The 20,699-nt window shown below is 48.4% G+C and overlaps 5 protein-coding genes across 5 annotated transcripts; 2 read left to right on the top strand and 3 right to left on the bottom strand.

Annotated features, from left to right (window-relative positions):
- The first annotated feature begins 74 nt into the window (after positions 1-74).
- On the top strand, positions 75-1,709 carry C8Q69DRAFT_278789 (8-oxoguanine DNA glycosylase). Its single transcript, XM_028626887.1, has 3 exons — positions 75-247; positions 314-1,128; positions 1,187-1,709. The coding sequence occupies exons 1-3, from the start codon at positions 153-155 to the stop codon at positions 1,588-1,590; spliced, it is 1,314 nt and encodes a 437-aa protein (XP_028484672.1). The 5' UTR covers positions 75-152; the 3' UTR covers positions 1,591-1,709.
- Position 1,710: 1 nt separating this feature from the next.
- C8Q69DRAFT_278794 (hypothetical protein) lies at positions 1,711-4,056 on the bottom strand. The gene is made up of 4 exons (XM_028626888.1): positions 3,662-4,056; positions 3,190-3,568; positions 2,549-3,114; positions 1,711-2,479 (listed from the first exon to the last, which is right to left on the bottom strand). The coding sequence occupies exons 1-4, from the start codon at positions 3,827-3,829 to the stop codon at positions 1,856-1,858; spliced, it is 1,737 nt and encodes a 578-aa protein (XP_028484671.1). The 5' UTR covers positions 3,830-4,056; the 3' UTR covers positions 1,711-1,855.
- A 1,184-nt stretch (positions 4,057-5,240) lies between these two features.
- Positions 5,241-8,203, bottom strand: C8Q69DRAFT_278676 (Zn(II)2Cys6 transcription factor). The gene is made up of 5 exons (XM_028626885.1): positions 7,964-8,203; positions 7,618-7,850; positions 6,988-7,549; positions 6,271-6,920; positions 5,241-6,212 (listed from the first exon to the last, which is right to left on the bottom strand). The coding sequence occupies exons 1-5, from the start codon at positions 7,981-7,983 to the stop codon at positions 5,401-5,403; spliced, it is 2,277 nt and encodes a 758-aa protein (XP_028484670.1). The 5' UTR covers positions 7,984-8,203; the 3' UTR covers positions 5,241-5,400.
- Positions 8,204-9,165: 962 nt separating this feature from the next.
- Positions 9,166-12,921, bottom strand: C8Q69DRAFT_278626 (putative cellular morphogenesis protein). Its single transcript, XM_028626884.1, has 2 exons — positions 11,634-12,921; positions 9,166-11,574 (listed from the first exon to the last, which is right to left on the bottom strand). The coding sequence occupies exons 1-2, from the start codon at positions 12,790-12,792 to the stop codon at positions 9,218-9,220; spliced, it is 3,516 nt and encodes a 1,171-aa protein (XP_028484669.1). The 5' UTR covers positions 12,793-12,921; the 3' UTR covers positions 9,166-9,217.
- Positions 12,922-17,541: 4,620 nt separating this feature from the next.
- C8Q69DRAFT_418430 (FACT complex subunit pob3) lies at positions 17,542-20,222 on the top strand. Its single transcript, XM_028628365.1, has 7 exons — positions 17,542-17,801; positions 17,860-18,082; positions 18,157-18,662; positions 18,719-18,958; positions 19,011-19,376; positions 19,429-19,501; positions 19,555-20,222. Coding segments are annotated over exons 1-7 (1,701 nt in total). The 5' UTR covers positions 17,542-17,799; the 3' UTR covers positions 19,846-20,222.
- The last annotated feature ends 477 nt before the right edge of the window (positions 20,223-20,699 follow it).

Raw genomic sequence — 20,699 nt, 5'->3', positions numbered from 1 at the left:
CGCGTCTGCGGAGGCCGAGAACGCGACATACACCGCCTTCCTTATCTGCTGCATCTCAGGGAGGCAGAATGATTACTTAATCTATCAGAGGAATAATCGATTATTCTGGGGTCTGGCCATGGGTGGATTGACACCCTGGGAGTCTCCATATCATGTCTACGGCCTGTTTTTCAGAGTGGCGCAAGCTGCCAGTGAGCCTGAGCGAGCTCTGTATTAATACCACCCTCCGTTGTGGGCAGTCATTCCGGTGAGCTCTCATCGCACGCAACGTCGCTTGTCGATAAGATACCTATCACTAACGCATCTCCTCCAGATGGCAGAAACTACCCGATGATGATGAATGGAGATGCGTTCTCCGTGGGCGCATCATATCGCTAAAGCAGGATCCCACTCATCTGTACTATAGATATTACTCGCCTCCATCCACAGCTCCTCTGCCCACACCACCGGCGTCCACGTCTCCGTCTCGCGCGGCGTCCAAAAGCGCCAATGATGATTCAGAGTCCCAGTCCGAAACGGCTTCAGATGATACTTTGGCCCTCATCAAACATTACTTCAACCTCTCCTCAGAACTAACCCGTCTGTATTCTGAATGGTCATCTCTCGATCCCAATTTCAAGAAGAAAGCACCCCAGTTCACCGGAATCCGGATCCTTCGCCAAGATGCCTGGGAGGCCCTGGTTTCGTTCATCTGCAGCAGCAATAATAATATTTCGCGCATCTCGCAGATGGTCGAGAAACTATGCATCAATTATGGTCCTCTGATCGGCACCATTGGCGGACGAGCATACCATGACTTCCCCTCACCGCAGGCGTTGACCGGGAAGGACGTCGAGTCTCGCTTGCGGGGGCTTGGCTTCGGATACAGAGCAAAATACATATACAATACTGCAGTTATGGTCGCTAATGAGAGGGAAGAAGGATGGCTTGACACGCTGCGAAATCCAGAGAGTCCTGCCTTCGGAATGGAACCCGCTCATGGAGGGGAGATGCGACCAGAAGGCAGAGAAGGATACAGGGTCGCACACGAGCAGTTATTGGCGCTTCAAGGTGTAGGTCCTAAAGTTGCAGATTGCGTTTGTTTGATGGGTCTGGGCTGGGGTGAGGCCGTTCCGGTTGATACGCACGGTGGGTTCAATTCGAGATATTTCAAACTCGTCGAACGAGAAACTGACAAGTTGGGCAGTCTGGCAAATCGCCCAACGAGACTACAAATTTGGCCGTGGCGCGCACAAGACCCTCAACAAGGCGACCTACGATGCCGTGGGTAATCACTTCCGCAAGCTCTGGGGCAAGGAGGCCGGCTGGGCTCATAGTGTGCTCTTTACCGCTGACTTGAAGACCTTTTCTGAGCGACTAACAACCTCCAAGAAGGTCAAGGTAGATGTGGACGTGAAGAAAGAAGAGGATGGGGAAGAAGATGTGGAAATCAAAACCACAGTCACGACGGCCGTGGCATCCAAACGGAAGATCAAGGAAGAAGAAGACATTGATGAGGGTGAGGCTAAGAAGGGAAAAGATAAAGTCGTCGTACAAGCTGCAGAGACGACGCACACGAGAAGAGCGTCCAAACGCTTGAGGAAGCAATGAGCTGTACCTGCTGTTTGAATTTTTATGCACTTCAAGCTACAGACTTTTTTACTTCCCAAGTCGTAGCTCATAGATCACGTACATATATGTAACTAGTAACTATAGGAAATTCCAACACCTTACGTGTATATCAACCACATGAAGATATAGATCCCACAACTTTGAATAAATAACTACCACATGCAACATTACCGAGACCAAGAAAGCAAACCCATACCACCTTCAAACCACTACCCCAACCGCCCTCCTAAGTGCAGAAATATACTCATCTAGCCTTCCCCTCTCCACATTCGCAGACAAAACCACCGAGACAGTCAACCCCAACGCAGAAGCCAGAACAAGCGCCTGACGAATCCCCAGCCTTTTTCTTCCCCTCTTTCTTCTCAGATACATTTCCCTCATCATCATCATCATCCTCCTCCGTCTGCAACCTCACAACACTCCTCTTAAAAACAAAATCCCTACTCAACGGCACGAAAATACTCCTCAACCAATACTTAAACTGCCAATCCGGATAAAGCATCGTATTCCTCCCCGTTCGCGCATCAACATACCAACTCGTGCAGCCCGACGCCCAGACGAGTTTCCTAGCTTCTTTCTGGATCCAGTTATTATCATTCTCTTCAGCGGATGGTGTGACGGTAACGGTATCTGGACCAGCAGAACGTAGTCCGAGCGTGGTGAAGAAGGTATTCAAGAACGACGGGTAAAGAGAGTTCAGGATCGGTTTGAGGACGCGAAGAGTGAAATTTATTTGGCATTCCGTGGAGTATATTACGGATAAATGACCCGTTGAGGTGTTGGGACCCATCATGATGAAGAAATTGGGGAATTGAGACACGCATGTTCCGTAATATGCTTGGGGGGTGCCGGAGGAGAAGGTGTTCCACTGTTGTGATAGTTATTAGTAGAGAAACAAAGTAATACGGAAAGAAATAAAATAAACCCTCAAACTCACATGCTCATTCAACGAAACACTATCCTCGCCCTTAATTTCCAACGGATGCAAAACCTGTTGTGTCTTGAATCCATTCGCCAAAATAATCGCATCAGCATATACCTCCCTTCCAGACCTCGTCTTCACACCCGTTTCCGTAACCTCTTCAATCGGATCCGCATACACAAGCTCCATATTCTCTCGATGCAAACACGCCAGATAATCCGTATCCATGACCTTTCTCTTACACCCTATCTCCGTCTTCGGGATCAGGGCATCATGATACTTTTCCGGAGCGGTCCGTTTGAGATATTCAATTTGTGTCTTCTGAAGATCGGCGCGGATCTTGCCTCCTGTTTTGATGTCGAAGCCGGAGAAATCCCTTTCCATAAGGTAGTATAGATAGAGTCGGTAGAGTCGCATCGCGAAGGGGATATAGCGCATTGCGAATTTGAAGGCGGGGGAGTAGATAGGATTCGGCCGCTCTGCAAGCCAGTGCGGTTGTCGACTGAATTGGATGAGTTTCTTGACCTTGTCAGGGCCATCGGTCAGGATGGGAACGAATTGCGTGGCGCTGCAGCCGTTTCCTTTAGATCGTACTTGTTAATATCATCATGTGCACAGCAGTAGTATATTATTACTCAACCTCAAAGACAACATACCAATAACAACAACCTCCTTCCCCATCCACTCAAACTCATGATCCCACTTTGCAGAATGGAACATTTTTCCCTGATACCTCTCTGCTCCCTTTATCTCACACTCCCTCGGCACCGACAACGCTCCTACAGCCGAGACCAACACCCTTGCTCGTTTCTGATAAACATCACCCGTTTCCTGACCAAGAATTGTCACGATCCACGTTCCCGTCCGTTGTTCAAATTCCGCTTTCTGCACCGTCGACTGGAATCTGATATGGCGCGGGATATCATGCTTCTCAGCGACGGTGCGGAAATAAGTTACGATTTCAGGCTGAAGGGCGAATTTCCGACTCCAGTTCGGATTCAGTTCGAATGAATATGAGTAGAAATGAGACGCAACCTAGGTACTTTCTATTAAGATCCGTAGCTAGATAGTACCTAATCCCCTTCCCCCGGGAGGGAGGGGGGGAGAGAGACAGAGAGAGATACTCACATCACATCCACATCCCGGATACGTATTCACCCACCACGTCCCACCGAGATTCTCTGCCTTTTCAATAATCTCGTATTTCGCCCGCGGAAATTGTTTCTGGAGCTGGATTGCGAATCCAATGCCAGACATACCGGCTCCGATGATGAGGATGTCTGTGTCGAGAGACATCTTGCTTGGTCTTCTTTTCCTGATATGTAAGTAAATATTCCTCTACTCTACGAGGATAACTGTCGGGAAATAGAAGTAAGCCAATATATATAAAGTAAGTGATAGAGACGTAACACAACAACTCAACCCTTGTCGGAAAGAACATCCAATTTAAATACCGTCTGCATATATCCCAGACCAGACCAGACCAGCCCCGCGAAAAGACCTCAACACAGACACGCGCACGCATATAGCTAGCCTGACTCCAGATAGGTCGCTTGAAATTTCCCTTCCTCGTACACAGCATGGTCACAGGGTTATGCTGCACTACTGCAATCTTTTATTCCCCAATCGGATTTGGATTACTAGATATAATAATACATCGTCCGGGATATACCTAGTATAGACATGGCCGTGGGGGAGGAGATGGGTAAAAAGCTCGGTATACCTTCCATGAAGTTTAAATATGAGTTTAAATGAGCCAAATAGATTGTTGGGACGACATAAATGCCAGGGTTTCTTTGATAGAGGAAGAAAACGGGGGGAGACTTTTGGCTAGTTCTGGGAGACGTCGGGCAAGATTTGGGAATGGCGGGGGCCGGGATACCTTCCTTTTGGTCTGGATTCCCCAGATAATCATAATTATTACTTGTTAGTTAAGCCGGGCTGGACTGGGGTGAGCGGAGAAGACCCCGCATATGTTTGATGGGTGAAGATCCATAGACTATGCTAGGTTGTTTCCCTTAAAAGATCCGGGCGACGTCGGGCTAATGGAGACCGATTTTGCAAATACATGCGGTTCTCGCTTTGGAATTTGTCAGACTCTACACAATACGAGTACAGTTGGAAACGAGCAAGATCGAGAAACCAAATTAGATATCGTGATATTATTACGATAAACTCGATACATACGAAGGCATGTGATGCTAGTCAATACATTATGTCAATATGCGTCGTCAAAAGATGCTGAAGATACGCCAGAAAGCTCCCAAGAGCTCACGAAGATGGTCGTCTCATGAATACAGCTTCCAGAAATTATGGGAAGATCCGCATAGCCTCGACGTATTGCCGACGAAAAGACATTGGGAGCCTTCTGACAATGTGTGTTAATCCCGAAGAAAATAAGATCGTAAAGGAACCGGTTGCAAACGCCGCTACTTGGTATGTCGCTCATATCGTCATGCACTGTTCAGGTGGTACAATCCCCAGCTACTTCTCTCACCCGCTGCCCGGGAAGACAAGCAGCTGGGAGATCATAACTAGGGTTTTATGAATAAGTGAAGTCGATCTGGCTCATCCGTTTCGATGGTTCCACGATTGTGGCGCATCAGGCAAAATTATAGGGAGTCCTGCTCATCCATTCGATAGTCATGCGCTCTCCTATCGTGATGTATCATCCGAAAACACCCATATATGGCAGTATGTATATGGCGGATGAAACTGATTGTATCCTCGAAATGAGAAGCTTATGGCGGGAATACGATCTTCGCCGCGCGATGGGCAGATGAATCATTGACAGTCTTGCTCGCGATGATGCATACTGTCTGCAAAGCGACCAATTATATTATTTCGATGAGCGTGGTCGACCACAGCTAAGTCGCGGCATTGTTACTGTCATCCCATTCCCATTCCTTTAGCAATTGCTGCACTCGATATTCAGTGGCCCATCCCAAGTCGGCTTCGATTTCTCTGAGCAAGCGGACAATCGTTCGTCGTTCATGAGACTCCGTCAAGCACTGGCCGCTGACAAATAATGGCTGCAGTGAGTTGATCCGTACAGAGCCATCAGGACGAGACAAGGAGATACCGCAGATCTCGTAACTGTGGTATCGGATCTCGCTTTCAATGGAACGGTATGACTTCAGCCTGTTGGTCACAGTACTCCGCCTAGCAGTCGACTCGTGAGGTTTGTTGATAAGAAGCAGGATCCGCGCCATGTGGTAATGTTGCATAGCGGACGCGCACATCGAAAGGCTGTACCAGATCTCCGGAAAGGGGTCGAAATCGCCCGTCGAGACTTGTGAAGGAGACCTGGACGGCTCTAGTCGAGCAACAGGCCGGAAGGTCTCCGGAAGACCGTTGTACCAAGCATCGAGCTCAGCCTGGAGACGATACCAGCGCTCCAGCAGTGTCTGCTGTGAGATCCCTAGGGGTCCCGCATCGACCGGGCTGTTGGGGCCGAGATGGATATTATCGCCAGCAGCAATAAAGTTGACGATCTTTGAAAGAATCCAGATGAGTGCGTTGCTAATCATATCTTCCTTCATGACATCATCCCCTTCCGGATAGCCAGCAGCTGTATTATTACTGGGCCGGGGGAACCCATTATTATCGAGCTGTAAACCAGCATCGGTCCAAATCACCAGGTCATCCGTATTTAACCTCGTCTGGCATTCGTTGATAACTGATTTCCCAGATCTTTAGTTAGTCCGTCATATTACGAGGAGCGACCCGACACTTACAAGCAGCTAAATAATCCTGTCTAGCAAAATTCCAAAATGTCGCCTTCCTTGCTTTCGAAAGCCCTGGTCTCTTTGGTGGCGGGAAAGGCGTCTCACCAGGTGAAGTATGTTGTTCCAGAGGTACCATGCCCACTTCTGCGACGTCTAGAAGGGACTTCACGCCGCTCAGATGCCGATTCCAGGCCGGTCCAGTTGCGTCAAGAAATTCATACACTGATAAGATTGCCGTGGCCGCTAGGACCTCATCGGAGTGCGCGCTGGATAGTCGACTATTGGAGAAGCGACGCCTTCGTTTTCGAGCATTTTCAGCGTCCTCGCATAGCTCCGCAGCTTGCCATTGTCCAAACGCCTCGGGGGTACTCAGGGGCGGAGGGCCTTCTGCATCATGTTGCAATTCTTTCATCAATAATCGGATGGCTTTCTCATAATACTTCGCGCCATACCAATACCAGTCGACATTTGCAGCATCCGGCCATATCTCCGTCGATGCCTGTTGAGCGCAGACTCCACCTGACCGGGCTTTCGCACCCTTGACACGCCCTAGCTGCTTAGCTGCATATGCACAAGCTGCGTATTTCAGAAGGGGGTTCGTGAGAGCCTTGACGGGGACGTATGATGCAAAATAAGTCCCCAAATCGAACAGATCCATCCTAGCGGTGGTGGTCAGCCAACAAAACTCAATGTCGCAGTGACTTGCATAGAGAGCGCAAAGCTTACCATAGCCCAGGTGATTCGGAGAAATGGCGCAGGAGAAATGCAATTTCGTGCTCGGTCTCTACTTGGACATCTGGCCGTAGATCCGCAGCTGCCACCCGTGACGCCAGAGACATCGACGTATAGGAGGACTCCCTCCGATCTACAGGAGCGTGCAGGGTAGGGTCAATATTAGGTGATAACGAACTAGATGGGTTCAGAAGGAAATTAATATTATTGTTGGAGGAGGATATCGATACTGAAGGTGATGCTGCTGAAGGTGGAATTGCGCTGCGTATATTACCGGGTGAATGCATCGATGGAGCTGATGGGGTGATTTCGACATTATGGAAAGAGACATTATCGGGTTGCATCGACTGGTCGATGGGAGGATGGAAGGGGTAGTGGTCGTGAGATGCTGCTGCTGAGAGGGCCTGGAGCCCGCGTGTCTCTCCTTCTCCCGGTGCCCTGATCCCGGGGGAGATATTCCAGTCACTATGTGGTGTATTCGCGACGGCAGATTCGGATGCTCCCAGGGTTGCTTCAAGGTCCTCAGCGTAGGGGTCGGAGTTGTCGACGAAGATCACTTGTATCCAGTCTCAGCCATCGTCCGCTATAGAGAGGACAGTAGATTCCAGGGGTGTTTCCTTATACCATTCTTGGGGATATCCAGCCAGACGCTGTCCTTGTCGAAGGTGTTCTTGTAGGAATAGAACCCCCTCAGGCTGCCCTTGCCCGAGGCTTCCTCGTCCTTGTTCATCGACGCATTCTGCTGATGCCGGAAGACGATGCCTTCGCTGGGCCGGCACTCCCTGGAGGCCCTCCGGCATTGGGTGCACTCGGGTTTTCGCTCATCGCACTTCAACTTGCGAGTCCGGCACGTCAAACTGGATCGCCGGACGATCGCCCATGAGTCAGTCGTCGGGAAGGCGCCAAAAAACAGAATGGCCAGAGAGCGCAGAGCAGAGCAGAAGACAGCAAAGGGAGGGATCCAACGTACCAGCCTGTTCGAGACCGCATGCCGGCTGATCAGGACGCCGTGTGCGCAGACATCCGACAGACAACCTGGGAGAGAACCGATGTGGAGAGCCAGCAAAGCTGGAGAAATAATGCTTGCGGGTTGTGGAAGGCCGAGACCACACGTGCGGGACGAACGCCCCGGATCGCTCTCTTTGTGCGGGGAAGAGACAATCCCCAGCCAACGATGCGATGATGGACACCCTGCTCTCCCCACGTCCTCGACAGGGCGATCTTTCTGGAATGCTGGACACCGAGACACTCTGCAGCGATCGACAGCAATCGGGACGTTGGCTCGATTTCTCTGGGAGCAGTGCTAACTTTAGCAACCCGGAACCGAGGCACCGTCTGACCTTACACAGACGATGATGCCAGCAGCTAGTTGGTTACACCGAATACAAGCGAGTACAAGAGGCTAAGTTAGTCTGGCTAGATAGTCGCGATTTAATTAAACAAGGATTGAGGCCCTGCGGAAGATCCCTTTTTTTTTTTTTTTTTTTTTTTTTTCTTCTTACGGACTCCTACAGCGACTAGCCTACCTAGCACTAAAAGGGCCTGCGACGAATATGAAGAAACAGTATATTGCATCTCAGGACCATTAGCCATATCATTAACAGTGGTCTTCCCCCGAGTTATTTACATCCACACAGATAAAGCCATGGCAGCCAGCCATGTGCGCGACAAAATGCGATCGACAAGCCTCGAACATCGAGGTATGTACTATGTGCAATAGACACTGGAATATACACAGTGCAGTAACATGCCGAAGATGGTGCACGTAGGCCGGATGGGATACGGCGGGGAATAAAGAGAAATGAGAAGAGGGGGCAAAAGAAGTTGCAAAAAAGGGGGCGAAGGGCTTTCAAACATTAGCACAGGGTATTAAGTACCATTGCTTCCTAGAACGCCATTCCCAAAGCGCAAAAGCGCAATATTCAAAACAGTAAGCGAGGTCCGCCAAACATGGACGGTCAAGATACTGTTCCGCAGGTTACACCGCCGGCATACCCGCGGTGCGTGCCCTTAGCGAATCGAAAAGATACTCCGGAGGCACTCGCCGCATGCTCGTGGGCCGGTCCGTTCCACTGGTCGGGGCACGAATGTAGCCCTGGCGATGACGCTGGATCTTGTTGAGCACGATGCCAATCAGGACGATCAAGAAGACGCAGCCGAGGGCGCAGCAGAAGGAGACCAAGACGATGATACCGTTCGAGTAGTGACCGCCTGTGCAGGTAGGTTAGTAATGATCGAAACGCGAAGGAGGGAACATGAACTTACTGTTCTTGCTAAACGTGTTTTTGTTCTCGCTGATGAGCTGCGAGATGCTGCCTGGCTCATCCGTCCCAGTCGTTGAGAGAATAAACGGAGTCACCGAGGTGCCGTTGAAGATAGCAGCCGATGCGTTTCCAAAGTCCGGAAGCACGAGCTGACCGGTGATCAGAAGAATTTGGTCATTATTGAGGAACGCGGTATCATCGTGATTCTTGTTGGTCTCCAGCACCTGGACATCACGGATCGTTGTCTGCTGGCCAAATACATTGCCCACGGAATGGAAGTTGTTGCCATCATAGTAGATCAGAAAGCTGGAGCCGTTGGTGGAAGACTTGCCAGCCAGCCAGATTTGAGAAACGTCATCGCTGGCCGGAGAAAGGACAGTGACAGGGCCCGGGATATCGCTGGCGGAGGTTCCGTTCATTGAGGTCCAGCTCTGGTCCTTGGTGTTGTAGATCGCGACCATACTATGGTTGTTCGACACGGTAAGATTGCCGGCGACAAGCAGCTTGTCGTTGTTGACCCATTTGAGGGTAGAGACCACGCCATCAATTCCAAAACCAGGCCTGCTCCATGAACTTGCAGATGTGTCGTAGAAGCAGACGCTGGGGCAGGGCAGCCCGCCAGCTGAGTCGAATTCTCCGCCGACATAGACTTGCGAGGAGCTCGGGCGTGCAGCGATAGAGTTGACCGACACATTATTACCACTCAGTGGAGCAGGATGAGGGCTGGCGAAGCTGCCATTAGAAAGGCCATAGACTACGAAGCCATTCAAGGACGTCTTGCCTACAGTTCCGGTGATAGTTCCACCCGCATATAGGGTGTCGCCTTCAACCTCCATGGTAAGAATGGTCGAATTGCCATCGACTCCAGATGGCAAACCGGTAACCTTGTTATCATGCCCGCCGTCCAAGATGAGAACGTTCTGAATGGTCGAGCCATCGGTAGCTTCAGCAGAGAAGCTTCCACCGAGGAGGGTGAGATTGCGGCCATTGTTCTTGTCGAAAACACCGGTAACTACGCCACTGAAGCTTTGACCGCCAACATCTCTCTTCGTCAATGATGAGCCAGATGGTGTCTGTTTCTCGATTTTGATGGGCAGAGGTTCGATGGCGACATTGTTAGAGTCCGTCAGGGACACAGCACCGCTCGCGGAGATTCCGCCGGAGGCAAGGTTTCCTGCAAGGATGCTGGTGTTGCCCACAAGGGCTGAAGCGCTTAGTTGACCGTCAAAGGACATCTGATAGACGTCCAAGTTCTGCAACCAGTTCTTCTTCGAAGGAACCCACACAGCGAAGCCTGATGCTGGGAGCGAAGAGTTATCGCCGAAACCGAGGATCTGGTCAAAGTCACCACTGACGGCAACTGTGGTTTCAGCAGTGCTCGTGGACACATTCAATGTAAGGGCAACGACAGATGTGACGTGGCCATTGACACCAGCACCCAGGGGAGACCACGACTTGGAAGAATACGAGTATGCTGCAATTCCCTTGAGGTCTCCATTTGAGCCGGTTGCGGTGTCCGTGAAATTGCCACCAACATACAAGAATTCATCCAGAGACAGAAGGGCATTCACTTCAGAATTCAAGCCGCCGTCCGGCAATGATGTCCCATTTCCATCGGAGACAGACATGATGTTCTTGTATGCAGTCGTCGAGAAGTTGCCTGCGGCGTAGATGACACCATCATGAGTTGCGAGGCTAGTTATCAGAGCGCCTTCGTCCAGATTGTTACCCGCCTCATCAATGGTAGACTTGCTGACGGTCTTCTCAGTGGGGTCGTAATCGTACAGAGCATTAAAGCCACCGCTCGAGCCACCACTCAAGCTACCATTCGCTGAGATGAGCTGGTACTGAACGCGGGAGGCCACAACATCGAGGTCACCCTGACCACTGGCCGGAGTCAATGTTACGCTGGTGCGGAAATCACTGCTGCTAGCATCCACATATCCGGTGTAAATAGTGTCGTATTTCTCGTAGTTATTTGTCTGATAGATCAGTGTCTGAATAGGGGCCGAAGCTTCAGTGCCTGTAGCGAATGTGGCCGTGACGTTGACTATTCCGCGAGAACTGCATGTGTTATCCTGAATACATCCAGGAGTGAACAACCTCACGGTGTAATTTCCCGATTGCTTGATGTCCGGCTTAAGAGTAACAGAGGTGCTACCGGCATTTGAGGCGCTCACTCGGGCGCTCAAGTAGTCCGATGCGGTCTGGCCAGCTGGTGTGACTGTCCATTCACCCGTCGTGGTAGCCGTGGAACCAAACTTGAGATTTGCGCATGGCGGTTCGTTGAAATCATTGACGGCGTAGGCATAGATCTCTAGAGGACTATTAGTGGGAAAGAGACTCCAGGGTTGCAAAAGAGGTCCGAATACTCACCATCCTGGAACAGCTCAATACCGTCTAGGCCAGCGCCTTGTCCGTACCAATCTAAGATCTCCAGCATAAAGCCCTGCATGCCGACAGAATTGACAAAACGGAAATCGCGGTATTTCTCACTCTTATCGTCAGACAGTGGGCATGAGGCATCGCAGAATGCATCCTTGCCAGAGCTGGGGTCAGTGTATGTCAGATTCATGATTCCCGTGTCCGGAAGTGCTGTGAATCTGAATGCTTTGGTGCCCCTTCCGTCCAGGTGGGTGTTGTACAAGCGGAGCTTGGTCGGTTGATAGGTAAAGTTCATGTCCGCTCGCCAAAAGCCAGGAGAATAATCGTCCAGCAACCACGTATTTCCAGCGCTATCTTGATCATTCGTCTTGCAGATGACATTTTGCGGGTCAATAAACCCTTGGGTTGGTGACTGTGCGTCGCTGGTAATTCGTGCGTCCTGCAGATTAATGATCTGTTCGCTTTTGTTCTGGGGAATGGTGGTGTCATTGCCGAGACCTTGGAAAGAGCCTCCAAAGACGATGTGGCCGTTGTCGGTTTTCAGGATCGATCGCACGGGGCCATTGAATCCGCCAAACGACAGACTCTGCCACCCGCTCTTCGCGCTCCACGCGATGGCGTTCGAGGAATTGTGACTCTCAAAGTCACCGCCGACATAGACCGTACCGGAACTTTGATCGCACAGTAAGGCGGACACCGAGCCATTGAGTCCCGGCAGAGCGGTCACCTTGCTTGAAGTTGGGTCAAACAAGGCAATCCCCTGGGCCTCGACGTCACCTAAACTCGTGAAATTCCCTCCCACGACAACTTTTGAGTTCGCATCCGTAGACAGCGGGCACATCGCAAGGATATCGGCATCAGCGGTCGACAGAGTGGCCAGCGCCCCGTTTGGCAGCTGGGTCAGCAGGGACTGGGAGCCATTGGTGAGAGCAGGCGTCTCAGACTGCTGCTCATAGGAATACAGCGAAATGGCGTCGAAGTCTCCGGTCAGGACGACTCTTCCCAAAGACGATAGATCAAGCTGTGGAAGCGGCACGGTGTTGAAGCTCAGGGCGAGGACGCTCGACGAGTGCGGGATCAGGAGCGGCCAGAATCTAGCGATGGTCGACCAGCCAGCCGCCGCGGGCCCAAACAGTGAGGATGCCCTCATTGTCCAGGGCGCGACGACAAAGATGCTCCGTCTCGATCCACGGTATTAAAGGTTGATTTGTATGATTATGACAAAGAGAGATGCAGAGGACAGGCGGAGGGGGCGCAGCCTGTCCACGTCGACGCGTGGAAAAAAGGAGAACGAACGGATGACAACGAAAAACGAATGGAAAAGAAGGAAGACAGGAGAGAGACCCTGTTAGTCGCAAAGAATGATATCGATACAGGGTGCATAGAAAAAACAGGAGGTCAACGAATGAATGTGCGAAGTTGGATGGACCAAGGGAATGACATGGCAAGGGGGGCTTTTGGGTGTTCAGTCAGGATCTCGCTGTGTCACTCTTAGTCTGTCAGGACTCAGTTCTGTCTGTATGTACCGGTACGTATTCTATACGGCGTACGGTTTCGCGGTGACCGGGCCGCCACTAAGAGAACAAAGTGTCAGGGACTCGGTTATATGGGTCGCGAGGTCGCGAGGTGGCGTCTCGCGAGGTCGCGAGGTTTTTGTTACCAGTAGGTTACTGGTAAATTATTATTTTATATTAAAATTATACTAATATATACTAATAGAGAATAAAATCTAAAATTTTTAAATCTCGCGGGGTGGTAAGTACAGGTAAATCTTATCTCGCGGGGCGGTAAGATTGTAATTTTTGTATTTTATACTAAATATTACTAGTTTTATTAATAAAGTCTAATTACTATTAAAATAGCTTAGTTATAAATTACTATTATACCACCCCGCGAGACTAAGTAAATAACTGTTAGATCTGTATTAAAATTAAGCAAATACAGGCTATTAGTGCTACTAAATAAATCTGGATTTACTAATAATATTTAATATTTTTTAATAAATATTAAATAATAGATTATTAATATATATTAATATTTATTAATATATTAGTATTATTTAATATATTAGTATTTTACTAATAATATTTAATTATATTAAGTATAATTAATAATACTTTAAGATTAAATATATTCTCTCTTTTTTTTTTTCTTATATAGATAATATAAATATTAAAGTATATTATAATTTAAATTTAAACAAGAATAATATATAATTTAATAATAATTTAAACTTTAATATTTAATATAAAATACTAAAAAGTAATACTAACAGTAAAATCATTAAAATAATATCAATAATAATAAATTATATTAAATAACAGATTAAACTATATTATTATTTACATAAATAGTATCATTATTTAATTTATTTTATTCTATATTATATAGTTACTTTTTATATAAATTAAACTACAACTGGATATATATTTATTTCTCTTTATTTGATCCCATATCTCTCATTCCTAATTTCCTTCCTACCTTTTCAATTTCTCTTCATCTTTCCTCCATTCTCACAGCCTCTATTTCTTTTATTTCTTTTCTTTTCTTTCCTTCATCTTTCTTCCTTCTTCTCCTTCTCCCCCTACCTCTTCTTCTTTTCTTTTTTCTCTTCTCTTTACTCCTCTTTTCCCTCTCTTCCTCTTTCCTCCTTCTCCCCGACCTCTCCTTCTTTCTTTTTTTTCCTCCCTCTTCTCGCGTTTCCCCTTCTTCCTCTCCTTCCCCTCCCCCTCCTCTTTTTTTCCTCTTCCCGTCGCTCTCCCTCCTCCTCCTTCCCTCCTACCCTTTTCCCCTCTTCTCTTTCCTCCTCCTTCCCTCCTCTATCCTCTTTCTCCTTTTCCTCCTCTTCCTTTTCCCTTTTTCTCCTTTTTCTTTCCCTTCTTTTCCTCTTTCCTCGTCCTCCTCTCTTTTCTTTTTCTTCTCCTCTTTCCCGTTTCCCTTCTCTTCCTCTCCCTTCTCCTCTCTCTTCTTTTTTCCCTTTCCCCTTCTCCTTCTCCTTTCTCTTTCTCCTATCTCTCTCGCCCCCCCGCGCGCCTCTCTTTCCTCTTCCTTCTCCCTTCCTCTCTTCCCTTCTCGTCCCTCCTCTCTATCTCACTTCTACTCTCTTTCTACCTCTTCCTATTCTTCACTATTTCTTCTTTAATCTTTCTTCCCCCCATTCCCTCTTCTTCGTCCCTCCCGCTTTCTGTAGTCGCCCTCCTCGCCTGTCTTGCTTCTTTTACATACAGATCTACAGTATTTCCTGGTCTCGCGGGGTGGTCTCTTGTACCTTTCTCCCTCACTATTTTCCTTCTATTAGTCCCTTTCGTCATTCTCCGTCTCCCCTCCACAGCCTTCCCTCTTCCGCCCCGCGAGATCCCTTTACCTGTACTTACCACCCCGCCGCTTTATTTTGATTTTATTCCCTATTAATATATATTCATTTTTAATACACTCGTATTTACTAGTAATCTAACTGGTAACAAAAACCTCGCCACCTCGCGAGACGCCGCCTCGCGACCTCGCGACCACCCACCGTCAGGGACCAAGGCAGGATTTACTTGTCACCGGGCAAATCAGACCAGTCCATTATTTCACAGCGGGTTCCGCCTCGGGACGGAATGCGGGCAAGCGCGACCCGTGGTTGCGTTGGTGTCTCATGTGGCATCATCGCTCGTGGCTTGAGATAATACCATAAATACCAAGAAATACTCTAATTCTTCGAAATTATTCTGCGATAACTGACGCTGGCATGTGTGGTGGACTATCGATAAGATCTCCCGCCATCCTGGGTCTTGGATATGCATAATTGAGGTATGCTATCGAGGGTCTTCGATAACAGACGCGCTCTCGCGACCCTCTCTCTTTCAGGGTGAGGACCCGGAATGAATGATCGTCGATGCAACACGGAACCCCTCCATGGCAGTGCACGGCGCAATGTGAGAGCCTTTTTTTTTTGCCATCAGTCGCGACTCAGCGTGCTCGGGGTGGCCGTATGGTACTAGTTATATCTGCGTCCGCCTGTACCATATTACGGGAATTCTCTATTAACTATTCTCGAATGATTTTGAGCAGAACCCGTAGAGTACGTATTTGGAGGCTGTGGCTAGACGGAAATGATCGTCTCGCGGTTCCAGTTTGATGTCATCTCGCTACCATTATACTGTTTTAGGCGATTGTTGTTGTGCGACGGGTCCTCGAGATTCTAGACATACAGAAAAGCAGGATAACTCGACGCACTGCAGTCTGTCAACCTCACTAACCCAACTACCGAACATTGGACCGTGAAATTGATCCCGTGGGTATCTTTGTAAAGAACGCACATCAAAAATGTCCACCAGTGTGGACATTTAGCCTACGTCCTCGTACTTCAGCAACTAACTAACGCACAGAGATACTGGTACTGTACCAGTACATCTATGATGCTAATATTAGAACCACAAAGATGTCGAAGATCTGATAGCCTTGAGATACGTGCTCGACTTTCGCTGCGGGGTCCAGGCTTTTTTCTTTTGCTTTCTCTTCTAGATTGGTCGCCTTAATCAATAGTGAGCGAGACTTGAGAGAACTAGCCTCCACTTAGCCACTCTGCTAGAGGGGAAGCCAAGTCATACTGCCATAGGGCCGTGGTGCTAGCATGTTCTAACGGCAAGACATGTTTCAAGAGGCAGCAAGAAACATACAAGGCAATCCGGAAGTTCCGATAGAAAGCGGCAGAACTCGAACTATCTATCCAACGATGGGTTGATGCTTGGCGTTGGATTGATAACGGACGGAGAGATAGCTTGAGCCTTGACCGGTTTCTCTCCCTTGACAACCAAAAGCACCAGTGGAGAAAAAGTAAGCCTTGAAAAAAAAAAAAGAAAAAAAAGAAAAATTCGGCTATGGTTCCAGAAATACAGGAATATAGAATATCTCCTACTAATCTCCAATAGGATAAATTAAGAGAGCCTTGTAATATACCCACTATTAGCAACCAACCGGATTGATAAATTTTTATAAGGGCGAGAATATAAAGAGTTTCGCTGGAGGGAATTAGAACATTACTAGGTTTGAGATTACTATGCATAAAACATAAATTATCTGCGAGATCTAAATAAACAGGATCATCGAAAATAGTATCCGTAAACGTTTGCTCTGGTAATAATTCAGAGAACTACTTATCTAAAAACCTTCACTGCCAGAAAGGTCCAGCTTCAAAACTAAGAAAGATCACGTCAGAAAGTGGCTAGCCACCTACTCGTCCTAGATAAAACTTAAACAACTATATTATATTATACCATAATGACTTTGCAATGCCTACTGATAAAGTTCTCACCTGGTAGTTTCTGAAGTCGACGTAAAGACAATAAATCGCGAACTTCTTTACATATTGTACTTGATCGAACGACACCTAATAGTAAATCCTATCCTTCTTATAATATGTCACCGTCAATCAATTCTATATAGACAAAAGGTCGTATCTCTATTTTTTATCTACCGGTATAGCTCGGTATCGAAACACTATCTAAAAGGAGCCGTCGTATCGCCTGTAAGTACTGGCCTTTGGCAATACTAATACCGTGGCTATACTCTATTAGAAGCCTTATTTTTGGGAATCGTATTGGAAATCTCTCAAATAGGATATTCTCTAGAATAACTATATCTTCGTAAAACACGAGGGTTTCTAAAAGTCGACTGCCTTTTCGGATAAAAGATACGAGCCGTAAATAGCCTCTTGCGTTATTTACCTTAGAGTTGGAACTCTCAGTAATAATACGTACCAGGAGTTGTTTGATGTCTTCAGGAATCTGGATCTGGTCGAAGGAACTAGGAGACCACACTACCTCAAGGGATTTTTATTCTTGTGTTACTATGGTTCTAACCTGCCTGGGACCGTCTTGACGCTGCCTCAGGTTGTAACTGTAGATTGAGAGCTTCAACAGTCTTGGCACGCTAGACCAGATTCTGCAATGAAGTGGCGGGCCCACTTCCTCCTTGCCGCGCCGCGTGAGAGGTCGACAGCCGCGCGCTCTACGCGAAACTCCAGAAATTGATCAAGAGCTTTGCGGATAGCTCTCAGCAGTTCGACATTTGCGCTCGAATCACTTCTTATACCTCTGTCTGAAGCCATCAGTCAGTTTCGAGTCGCGTTGCATTTCCCTTGACCGACCGTTCATCACGCAGCGCCATCTCCAACATGTGAGCAAGCTCCTGGTATTTGCGATCATTTCGACTCTGTGGCTAATACTCGTTGCAGGGAGAGCTTCGATAATATCTACCTGGACCTGTCAAAAAACCCAGGAAAATGCAAGCTGGCAGAAAGTGGTCTGGGATGGAAGCCGTCAGGCGGAGGTGATACGTTTACCCTGGACAGCAGCAACATCGGTGCGGCGCAATGGAGCCGAGCGGCGAAGGGATATGAGCTGAAGATCCTGTCGCGGACTTCTGGTGTCATTCAGCTAGATGGTTTCGAACAAGAGGTGCGTTCTCTACCTAGCCGTGAATGCTGGGACGTATTGCAACGTGGCTGACGAAGGCCCTTTTGAAACAATAGGATTTCGAGCGAGTTAGCAAAGCGTTCAGGATCTGGTACGGCATCAACGTCGAGAGCCGCGAGCACGCCCTCCGCGGATGGAACTGGGGTAAGGCAGAGTTCACCAAGGCAGAGCTGGCATTCAACGTGCAGAACCGTCCCGCGTTCGAAATCCCATACACTGAGATCTCCAACACCAATCTGGCTGGAAAGAACGAAGTGGCGGTCGAATTTGCTCTTCCCACAGATGGCCATGCAAACGGTGCGAATGGCCGGCCAGATGGGAGCACAAAGAACCGTGGTCGGAAGGCTGGTGCTGGCGCGGATGAACTCGTAGAAATGAGATTCTATATCCCAGGCACGGTTGTCAAGAAGGAAAAGGAGGGAGACGAGGAGAACGAGGGAGAGGAAGAAGAGCAGAATGCGGCCAATCTCTTCTATGAGACCCTCATGGACAAAGCTGAGATTGGAGATGTGGCCGGTGACACGTTCGCCACTTTCCTGGATGTGCTACATCTTACTCCAAGGTATGCATTATATCAGCGCTTATATATGGGCTCAGATGATAACAAAGAGTGTGCAGAGGTCGGTTCGATATCGATATGTACGAGTCCTCTTTCCGGTTACGTGGAAAGACGTACGACTACAAGATCCAGTATGCTTCGATCAAGAAGTTCTTCCTACTACCCAAGAACGACGACACCCATACGCTTATCGTCCTGGGTCTCGACCCTCCGCTCCGTCAGGGTCAAACGAGATATCCTTTCCTTGTCATGCAGCTGAAGCTGGACGAGGAAATCAGCATAGAACTCAATATGACCCAGTATGTATTCGACGAACTGTGTCTACTCGATACGTTACTGACCGTGTTTTAGGGAGCTCCTTGAGACTCGATACAAGGACAAGCTGGAGCCTCGCTATGAGGAGCCTATCCACCAGGTGATCACGAAGATCTTCCGTGGTCTTTCGGGCAAGAAGGTCATCATGCCATCCAAAGACTTCGTCAGCCACCACGGACACAGCGGAGTCAAGTGCTCGATCAAGGCGAATGAAGGTCTCCTGTTCTGCCTGGACAAGAGTTTCATGTTCGTTCCCAAGCCGGCCACATACGTCCAGATCGAGAATATTGCCGTAATTACAATGTCACGTGTTGGTGGTGCCGTGTCGGCCAGCAGAACCTTCGATATCACGATGACATTGAAGGGTGGAATGGGCGAGCATCAATTCAGCAACATCAACCGGTACGTCTTTGTGAAATTCATTTCAGCCGTCCGTTTACTAATGCACCCATAGTGAGGAGCAGCAGCCTCTGGAGGAATTCTTCAAGGCCAAGAACATCCGGTTCAAGAACGAGATGACGGATGATGTGAGTTTGCCTTATGTTTCTATTGATGTATGCATACTGACGGATTGTTCCAGTCTTCTGCACTCCTGGCGGCCGCTCTGGATAATGATGAGATGATGGCCTCCAGTGACGACGAAGGCGGACGCGCCGACCGTGGCTCGGCCGATGAAGACGAGGAGTCTGTGGATGAGGACTTCGAGGCCTCCTCAGAGTCTGATGTGGCAGAAGAGTACGACTCTGCTCACGAGAGCAGCGGCGGCAGCGGTAGTGACGCGGAGATGGAGGACGCTTCCGGCGCAGAGGATAACGCCTCGGACGACGACGAAGACGAGCGTCCCAAGAAGAAGAGCAAGACTGGTAAATGAAGCCAGGAGGAATGATGAACGTGGATTTAAATGCTCTGCGCGAGCGCAGTGCGACAGTGATGCATGCATAAAAACTGGGCCATGACTACTCTGGGGAAGGGGAGAATGGCACATAGCGTCCTTTTTTTTTCTTGGTTCTGGTGTTCTCAATACCTTATGTTCTCGCTCTTCCTTCTATTTTTGTACTATCAAGGGACCGAAACTGATCTGGCTGTATTAACTTATGACCGTTTGGATTCCAAAAAATTCTAATTATTATTAGTCGATATCATTAGTACTCTCCTTCTTCCCGAGCGTTCCAACCTGGGCTAGCCCATGAACTGTGGGGAAACAGTTGTGCTCAAGACAAGTAAGTGGACACGTGCAGGATCGAGGCCTATTCCACTTGATTGTATGTAATATGCCATTAGAAGAATGAAGAATTTGGCTAGAAATCCCCGTTTCCCGGTCCATTCAATTCACCCAGCTCCTCCTAAAGAGACCAGATCCCAAAATATATATGAGCGCAGTAAGTACAGCAGTTAGTTTATAGTTATGGTCACCGACATCTTTCCCCCCAGGAATTTTACTGAAGGTGCTCTCTCAACAGTAGATAGAGTACAGTATGTAGTTATTTTAATCACCTTACGTAGCCAGAGCGCGCACCAGCCCGGCAAGTGGACGTGGAAGTGGATTGGAAGGGAAACCGGTTCCACCACATACTTAACTCGGGCGATCTGGAACCCGAATTCTTTACTTAGTGACCTAACACCGGTTCGCGATTATTCCTCCATGACACCATTTAACTATTTAGAGTACTCTAGTTAGTAGTACAAGTAGTGTTTTAACTACGGGTGGTGAAGAACGCGTCCGAA

This window comes from Paecilomyces variotii (genome assembly GCF_004022145.1).
Source record: "Paecilomyces variotii strain CBS 101075 chromosome Unknown C8Q69scaffold_6, whole genome shotgun sequence".
Taxonomy (NCBI): Eukaryota; Fungi; Ascomycota; class Eurotiomycetes; order Eurotiales; family Thermoascaceae; genus Paecilomyces; species Paecilomyces variotii.
This window is presented reverse-complemented; position numbering and strand designations above follow the sequence as displayed.